The sequence below is a fragment of the Tamandua tetradactyla genome, chromosome 5 (assembly GCF_023851605.1).
Source record: "Tamandua tetradactyla isolate mTamTet1 chromosome 5, mTamTet1.pri, whole genome shotgun sequence".
Lineage (NCBI taxonomy): Eukaryota > Metazoa > Chordata > Mammalia > Pilosa > Myrmecophagidae > Tamandua > Tamandua tetradactyla.
In genome coordinates this window covers 73,649,587-73,659,171 of record NC_135331.1, presented here as the reverse complement: position 1 = coordinate 73,659,171, position 9,585 = coordinate 73,649,587, and the positions used below count along the sequence as shown (strand labels likewise).

Sequence of the window (9,585 nt, the reverse complement as noted above, 5' to 3'; positions counted from 1 at the left end):
TTATTCACAAAAATAAGAAATAAGAAAATAAGTTGATTGTGATAATAAATGCACAGCTATATGATGATATTTTGAAAGAAATGAGTTGATTGTGATGATAAATCCACAGCTATATGATGATATTTTGAACCATTGATTGTACACTTTGGATGATTACATGGTATATGAATATATAATGTCAATTAAAAATAAATAATTTTTTTAAAAAAAGATCAAAGGAGAAAGTGGAGTTATAAAAGAGAAGATACAGTTTAACAAATGAGTATGACTCCAGAGACATTATATTGATATTTCTTTTGGTCTCCAGTGTCTTGCATTCCGAAGGAAAAACCTAAAATTGTGGAACTGTAGCCCATACCAAACTCTGAAATCTGTTCTATAACTAATTGTGTTGGTGTGCTTTGAAATTTATGTTTTTGTATATGCTATTTTTCACAATAACGAATAAATAAATACACAAGATGGTAATTATTTTCACCTGTGTTTAATATTTTAAACGTTTTAAAAACATAATCATTTCACTGGGCATACTCATTGTATTTATGAATCAATATCTAATATATATTTTAAGATGCCTTCATTTCATAGTATTATGTTTTCAATTATGTGCAATATTTAAACAATTGAAATATAAAATATCCACTCATATTCTTATGGGATACAGTATCCTAATTCATCATTTGTCACTCCAAATCACAATATATTTTCCTAAGTAAGCTGCATATTGAATTATTTAAGTACCACATGCAAAGTTATACAATAAATTGAGATAACACTTGGCCTAAATATAGAAAGCACTAAAATCTGATGGGCACCCACAAATTATAGAAATTGGTCTTTCAACTCTCTGCAGAAATGAAAGGCTAGAAACATACCTCTAAATCCTTGCCATTAAAATTCAATTATAACAAAAATACAATGACAATGAAAATCTCTGTTGAATGAAAAGATTTCCAAATCACAGCTAACTTATTTTGAGCAATGCTCAACAGCAAAAAAGGTCAATGAAATTAAATAATTGGGGCACCCTTTGAGAGATAGTTTCAGTCAAAAAATATTTATTTGAAAACATTGTCCCCTGAGCTTTACCCCAAATAAATTCATAAATCGTTTAATGCTCAGCCCCTTTGTTCCTTGTGGAGCCATATTTTACTATTATTACATCACTGAAAAATGTTACTTATTATAAAATTTTATGTATCAAAATGTTGACACATACAGACATAATTAGAATAAACACATAGTTTATATTAACACTCAAAACATATATTAAAATATTCTATTAAAACCTGCTTTTTTTAGATGTCTATAAAAACAAATTAGGCCTCCAAAGTGTCATAGAAAGTTTTTTTCTTTTCTGAATACAATTCTAATCATATTTTGCAAGTAGTAGCTTAGAATGAGGGATATATTTGCCATTAAACCTTTCTGTGTGAAATGTAAACACTTAAATCACCTAATAGAGTACTATCCCAGGCACTGAATGGAATTATTTATAACATCTTTGGAATATAATTATATGAGCTACACTTAACCATCTGGGCATTTTGCTTCCTGCAGACAACTTGCAATGGTCTTGTGAAATCTTTTGTTTGCTTTTGTTTTAATTTTGTATTAAAAAGATATATGAAAATTGCCTTTATAAAGTAATAGTATTTCATTCTGACTTTTAGAGTAAGGTGGGCCATTTGCAGTGACTTAATATAAAAGAAACAGATAATTATTATTAATATTAATAAAGCACTTCCCCATACACTGAAAACATGATTCAAATTGGCAAGAAATTCAAAATATAAAACACACAGCAAATAGTGGCCATCTGCTTTGCTTCTTTGAAGAAGTTGGAGAGTCACATCTACTGAACAGGCTAAGTAATTAAATAATTACACATTGTGATTGAAAAATATATATAGTTCATTAAAATAGGAACTCTATCTCCACTGCTATAGACAAGCATCTATCAAGATGCCAAGTTTGTAATTTAATTAGAACAAAAGACCGACATTAACTTCAATGCAACATAATGATTCATAATAATGATTGGATATTAATTTCTTGAGCTCATTGGAATATAGCACATGACATATGGCATAGTACGGGCACCTGTGTGGTCCTTTGGGGACTGAGGAGGTGCATATTAATTAGTCCCTGGAAAATAAAAGTCTGTTTCCCTTTCAGCAGAGTTACCTCAGTGCTTATTGGCTTAAGATATGAAAGGAATTAGATGGAATAATGTTAGGCTCTGTCTACATTCATTAAAGCATTGTCTAGATGTAGGCATTGAATCCACTGCTTCTCAGCTAATTCTTGAATGACTCGTGCATAAGAATTAAGAGTAACCAGGCATTCTTTCAGTCTGAATGATTGTTTTTTGACTGAGAATATGAAAAATCACTTTTTGGTTACAGAAAACTATATTGCTACAGTTCTTTGATTGCTACCTATGACTGCTTTAATTTAATTTTTTTATTTTGTAAATTCAGGTATGATCTGAATATGGGATTATAAGTGTATTTAGAAATAGGTCATATTTTAATAAGTGAGGTCTCAGGATTCTTGGCAGTCCCAGGTATGTTAAAGGCACTTCAATGTACACCTTCAAAGAATAATGGAATAGTGTTAGTAAAATAAAACTCTGTCTAATTAAAAGATAAATTTATATTGAGACCATGAAATTCTTTTTCAGGAAAAAAGCTTGCCTATGTCCCATTTTAACACGTATGAAAAACATATAAATAGCTGAGGGCCATGGTGATGACCAAAATAAGACGACATTTTGAAAAACTCTTTTGCTAGTCTTCTTACAAATTCATGTCAATTAAAATTCAGAATTGAATAAAATGCATCTGCTTTACTGAAAAGTATTTGCACTTAATTTGGTGCTTAGAACTCTGTGAAGCTTTTTAAAATCTTTTATAGAATAGTGATTCTAATGAGGTTTTTTTAAGCTAGCAGTTTAAACCCATGCAATAAAAACAAATTCACAAGTGCAGCTGGGTGGAATATTTCTTTTCTCAAATAGATTACTGTTTGTTTGTTTTGTCCCCTGGGCTCTGTCCATGGTCCTATGATGAAATTTATGTTGCTATCTATTTATTGGAATGTGGTCCCATTCAACACATTTAACACATGGATTGGCAGTTTAAAATATTTTCTTCCTATTAAGTGAATGTGTGGTTGAGGCACATTTAAGTAGCCTATTAAGCCAATGAGATGACAATGTGTTATCCTCAGAGAAAGCTTAAATTTTTGGTGTAATTAATTGCATATACCATGGAATGTCACATGAGAACACTTGGCTAGGCCTACCAGTTTATCACACATATATTTTTGTTTCTCTTTTGGGGCAAAGATAGTGATTCATATTCAGTCAGATGGTAACAAATTATTATTTATTTCATTTTTGTAACCCCTATTTTTCCAATGGAGAAGACTACTCTATGCTATACTTTTATTTAAGAAAATGAAGGGACAAAATGGCTTTTTTAAATAAATGGTACTGTTAATAGCAAAACTTGAGTTTTCTCTTGGTATTTTTGTCTGTTTAATTTATTTAGATATGTTGCCAGCTAAAGTTTCATTGGATCCAGCATTATTGTAGATTGGAAACACTTTAATTTTGGTGTGCATTGATGATCACTTGGGTATCCTGCTAAAGATGAAGATTTTGAGGCCTCTCTCCCAAATCCACATTTTGAAGAAGACTGATTTAGGTTGCTGATTTCATAGAGAACTATCCTGTCTCTTCACTTTGCTCAATTTCCTTCTCCTTGAATTTTGGTGTCATGTAAAGACTCTCCCCACTTTCCTTCAAGTAGTTCATCTCCCTGTCCTTTCCCTGAACTCCCCACAACAGTGCTATTTGTCAGGTATAGTCAGAGAATGAGCAAGCCCTGAATGCAAAGTGGTGTTACCAGCTCATACAGCACCTGAAAGAATGGTTAGTTATATGGAATATAGTAGTAAAGCTCATCGATAACCCCAGCTCCTCAGAGAGAAAGTAGGATTTACTGCATGAAAAGCAGAGAGATATGCCTTTCACTGGTGTTTTGGCAATATGTGCAAAATATAGGACTATGTCCCCATTCCTTAATCAGCTCGGTTTAAGTTACTGTATCTGATGGGGGCAATGATGCCTTTCTAACTGGAGGGAAGATCTTAGAGCTTAGACTAGAATGTCTTTGGGCTTCTCTATGGTTTTCTGCAAATGGCAGCATTCCATGGAAACCCTGCATGAGCCCAAAATTAAGCTGTGCGCATTTGCCATGATTTCTTGGGAGAATAACAGTTCATGAATCATTATGCCTGGCCACCACTCTGTGTATGAAGGATTATGAGGAGAACACAGCATCCAGACATCTCAGCAATAATTTAAACCCACTATCAATTCACAGAAACCACTTCCTATTAACTTGTTTGGGATTTTATTTATGTAGATCCATCAGGGGGGAAAGAAGTTAAAATGATAAAAATTCGGAAGAGCCCTGAGGTAATCATAGCATAGCAGTATCACTGCTCGTTAAGAGGTTTGTTGTAGTCAATATTAGAATTGTTGGACATCTTTTAAAGTTATAATTTGGTTTCCTCACTGTGTTAGTTAGATTCAGTTGTCAACTTGGCCAGGTGAGCATACCTAGTCTTGTTGCTGCGGACATAAGCCAATGGTACATGAACCTCATCTGTTGCTAATTGTATCTGCAGTCGGCTAGGAGGCGTGTCTGCTGCAATGTGTGACGTTTGACTTAATTGGCTGGTGCTTAAATGAGAGATTGCAACATAGCACAGTTAAGCAGCTCAGCATTCCTCATCTCAGTACTTGCAGCTCAGCCCAGGCCTTTGGAGATGGAGAGAGAACTCACCCCAGGGAAGGTTGTTGGAGCCCAGGGGCCTGGAGAGAAGACCAGCAGAGACCATCCTGTGCCTTCCATGTAAGAAAGAACCTCAGTGGAAAGTTAGCTGCCTTTCCTCTGAAGAACTGACAAAATAAATTCCCTTTTATTAAAAGCCAATCCATTTCTGGTGTGATGCATTCCGGCAGCTAGCAAACTAGAACACTCACATAATCTCTTAAGTAGACTAATAAAAATATGTTAGTCCATAGTTAACTGCAGATTTCAAATAACATGTAGCTTAAAATGATATTGAGATTTTCACTGATGCAATACGATTTACCTAGATATACAATCTTTAAATAAAAATTAAAAAGAAGAAAAAATATTTTCAGCTGTCAGTGCTGTTGCAGGCTAAAGGAGTAAATTCATTTTGAATGTTGTTCCAAGATGTTAAACTACCAAACTGATGTCGTTTTTCTTTGTTTGTCAATGTTAAATTTAACTCCAAATGAAGAATGGATTGAACATATTGAACCATGATTAACTATTTAAGACCCTGCGGTATAGGCATTCTATTACTTGATACCACATGTGTCTGGGCTGGTATTCCAACCTATTTTCTGCTGTTGATTTCTGCAGAACTATAAAGATCATTAATGCTAAGGCATGAAAGAACCTGATTGTGTTAGTTCTTCGTTAGAGACATTTCTCAACATGGTAGATAATTTTAGTCAAGGATATTGATTTTAAAAATTGTATGGTAGTCTCATTTCTCATGTAAAAACATGTGCACCCAGGCAACCCAGATGAAAATAGATTTCTGCTTGAATTATACAGCTAATTGCCTCAATTCTCTACTTTGCCTTGAGCATATAAACATTGCTTCTGGAAGGAACAGCTGACCTTTATAAATCAATTAATCAATATTGATTAATTGTCTCCCCTCAACTTTAGCTTTCCTTTAAACTAAGATTAGGTTTATGCTCATCTATAAAAAGTCAGGACAGTGTATAGGGATTTTCTACCACGTTAATCTGGCGGTGTGCTTCGGAAGTGTGTTTGAGTATTTCATTAGGCAAAGAAAACTTACATGAAATATTCTGAGGATAAGGTTTCCTCAAGGGAATTGCCTTATCTAATACCAGAAGAACAATTTTCAAATCATTTTTACAGGTAAGCTAAAAGTTTAAATAGTCACCTACTAGGCAGAGTTTTAGGGTTTAGGTTAAGAATGGATTCTAGGGCCATCCAATGACAATATCAACATGAAAAACATTTTCCACATGAGAGAAGATCTGAAGTGCATGAAAGACACACTCTTATAGAAACACTGTGTTCTGCATAAAACTGAAAGCATGAATATTTTACATTTTCTATGTAGTCACCATTTAAAATAAAGAAGGAAAACTATAAAAAGTTTCTTCAGAGTTTAAGGTGCTTTCCCTTGATCAAAACAAGTATTTCTTTAAAAGCAAGTCCTTTTTGTCAGTGGTGGAAATAGTAATTTGTTGCTTTTTAAAATATTTTCAGGTTTTCAAAGAGACACTTTTTCCTTCTCCATGGAAATTATATAGTATTCTGTGGAAAAACCCTTACAGCAATGGGTTTCAGAAAAGATGAGGGGGAAAAAAGTGGAAAGCAATGTGTGATGTTTTCTTTCATTTTAAATTAGTCTGTTTCACAATTCCAACAGAAATAGAAAAAGAAATAAGAAATATTTTCTCCTCATAAGACATATATCATTCTCGAAATTCTTACAAAGTCAAGTGAGGCAAATTAGGGGTTTCAAAGCTAGTCACTTTGTAAGTTGTTAGGAGAAAAATTTGCATTTAAATTGCTCTGTGCAGCTACCTTGAGATTTTTCCCCTGGAATGTTTATGGCTTTTTTTTTTTCATTAATTCTTAAAAAATACAATTTCATAACCAGTGTATTACTACATCTAGTTGTGTTAAGAACAGGCACTTCATTTCATAGAGTAGAAACATTCAAAGTGGTTTTGGCCAATCAATCACTCAGTTAGAAGATCTGAATTCTTCATATTGAACACTTAATAGTGAAATTTATCTGAAATCGTATCAATTCTCCATTTCCATTACAGAAACTAGGGTCGTTAATAGCTCTAATATAGGGAATAAGCTGTGTTCCTATGTGTTTTGTCCATAGGAACCAAGAATGTCCAAAACTTCTTGGAATATTTTCCCCGCAAAATATCATGTATGTATATACATATGAATACAGCAGATTTCTCTTTAATAGGTAAATTTTAAGTATCATTTCCATAACTTGCTTTTATGTCTTCAGAAATGCATATGTAAGAAAAATATTAAATGTGCAAAATATTCTTTTTATATGTACATTTAAAAATACAATGTAATGATAGCTTTAGACTTGCTGAAAAGGCCATAGCAGGGTGGGGGTGGGGAAGTCTTCAATGTCAGAAATTCTGGTTAGATTAGAGCTTTTGCTTGTGGAGTTGTAAACAAACTTTGAAATGCTGTGAGTTTTCTCAGTTCTTTCCAACCAAGACACTCTCGAACACATCAAGTCCTGCTTTAAAGTGAACCTGAGCTGAATTAATGCTGTTCAGCACCTCGGACAGGGCCTCCTGCAGGGTCTCATTTGATGGAAGGAGGATGTGGTGCTCCCAAGCCTCCATGAGTATCGAAAATGGCCTTGTCTTCTCATCTAGGTGGTACAGGATATTGCTGAAAAGAAATATGGAATGTATAAATATGTTACACACAATTTTATGTTCATATCAAACATTGTAATGAATATTTCCAAGAAACAATGCTATAATAAAGAAGAAATGATTAAAAATACAGTATCATTATGTTTCAACTTGAAACATTAATAGATACATGCATTGATCAATCATTTCCCATATTGATGAAGATAATCAGACATGTGCTCCCTGATAGATGTATACACCACCACCGAGGAAATAAAAAAAGATAGTTTTGCTAAAATAATGAACCTTAATCTGATGAAACCTCCAGATTGAATTATTAATAAATATAAAAGACAGAGAAATATTTTGAATAATATCATAGTATGTCATCACAAAATAGAGACTGTGAAAAACTGTATTGACAAATGACCCAGTATATTCAACAAATAAATTGAAAGAAAAAACAGGTGAGGGAGGGAAGTCTAGATCAGGTTTTTCTTGACTTCGGGAGGTGAGGGGTTGCCCTAAGCATTTTAGGGTGCTTAGCAGTATCCCTGGCCTCTACTCACTAAACATCAGTAGCACCCCTCCTTAAGTTGTGAAAGCTAAAAATGTCTACAGACATTGACAAAAAGTCTCTTCAGGGAAAGGTGTTCTACTTGAGAATCACTGTTCTATACTAAAAGACATATCAATAATTTGTAAATTCTTTACTAGATTCTTATTCAAAAAAACTATTTTTTAATGAGAAATAGTGTAACATTGAATACTAATTGATTAAGGATATTCGGGAATTGTTAATATTCTTATGTGTGATAATGATATTCTCACTGTTTTTGTGTCCTTATCTTGTAGAAATAAATTACAGCAGTATTTTTTTAATGAAGTGTTATGTATACAATTGTTTCTAACCATTTGGAGGGAAGAAAGGAAAGTGGAGCTGTGGACAGTATAGATAGACTAACAGTGACCATCAGTTTAAAATTGTTTAAACTGGGTAATGGGATTCATTATACCATTGTTTCCTCTATTGCGTGTTTGACATGTTGCATACTAATGTTTCTTTTTAAAATAGCCTACCATGAGAAATGGGCAAGAACTGCATCTTGGAGTTTGGAGTGTGTAATAAGATGTTGCCCTGCCCCTTAATCAAACTGCCAAGGAATTTTGCCTTGGGTAAGTTCAAAGCAGTTCCTTCCATTCACTGTTAGGTAGAAAGAGACATGTTGGCAGAATGCTATGGATTTTTGCATTATTGGACATCTTCCCAACTCAAACTATATGAAATTCCATGGTCTTATTTGAGAGGCAGATATATAAGTAGTTAAAATACAGCTGGCTAAATATCAATAGAAGTTAAAGGTCCAGTGATAACAAAGATGAAGGATTGCTGCTAGGAAAGTTCAGAAAAGTTTCATTAAGAAGGAGATTTGAATTCCCGCTTGAAGGTTGACGAGGGTTACCAGTTGCAAAGGTTGGGGAAAGAAAGAGAAGCTATAAGAGCTGGAGACAGCAATCTAATAAGGGGTAACAGCAAGTGCAAGATATGAATTTATAAAACAGAATAATGTTTTCAGTGGAACTAATCCAAGTATTTTTGCTTGATCACAGTGTGGGGCCAGAATGGGCAATTATAGGAGAAGAGGTGGGAGAGTCAGTCATGGGCATATCATGAAGGGCCCTGTATAATAAGTCAAGGAAATTCTATCTTTTTTAATGGACAATAGGAAACCAGAGAAAGGTTTGAAGCAAGAGGTCAAGGTGATCAGGTTTTTATTTCAGAATAATCACTTCGGTTATAATATAAAGTCTTGGGAAGAGGAGACCACTGAGTCCAGGTGAAAGATGAAAAAGACCTAAAATACTCTAGTGGAGTTTGAGAGGATGGTGTGAATGTAAGGGGGAAAGGGGGAAAAGGGACACAACACAAATTTTAATTTACAATTTTCTTTAGGGCTAACTTCAGGTTTATATCAACTTTTAGGTCATTGTTTCCCATCTCATCGATATTCCTCTACCTCAGCCTCTCCTGAACTTTCCACCCTGCTAGTAGTTCTTTACTGTTTGTTCCCATTAATGGT

At 33.9% G+C, this 9,585-nt stretch overlaps 1 protein-coding gene across 23 annotated transcripts in view; it reads right to left on the bottom strand.

The window, feature by feature from the left end:
• Positions 1-483: 483 nt before the first annotated feature.
• The window catches only part of NAALADL2 (N-acetylated alpha-linked acidic dipeptidase like 2), a 1,514,274-nt gene continuing 1,505,172 nt past the window's right edge, over positions 484-9,585 (bottom strand). For all 23 annotated transcript variants that reach the window (XM_077161086.1, XM_077161088.1, XM_077161081.1 and 20 more), the window contains one exon: positions 484-7,538. In XM_077161086.1, coding sequence (XP_077017201.1) covers positions 7,340-7,538 — 199 coding nt within the window. In that variant the 3' untranslated portion in view covers positions 484-7,339. The remainder of the gene's footprint in view (positions 7,539-9,585) is intronic.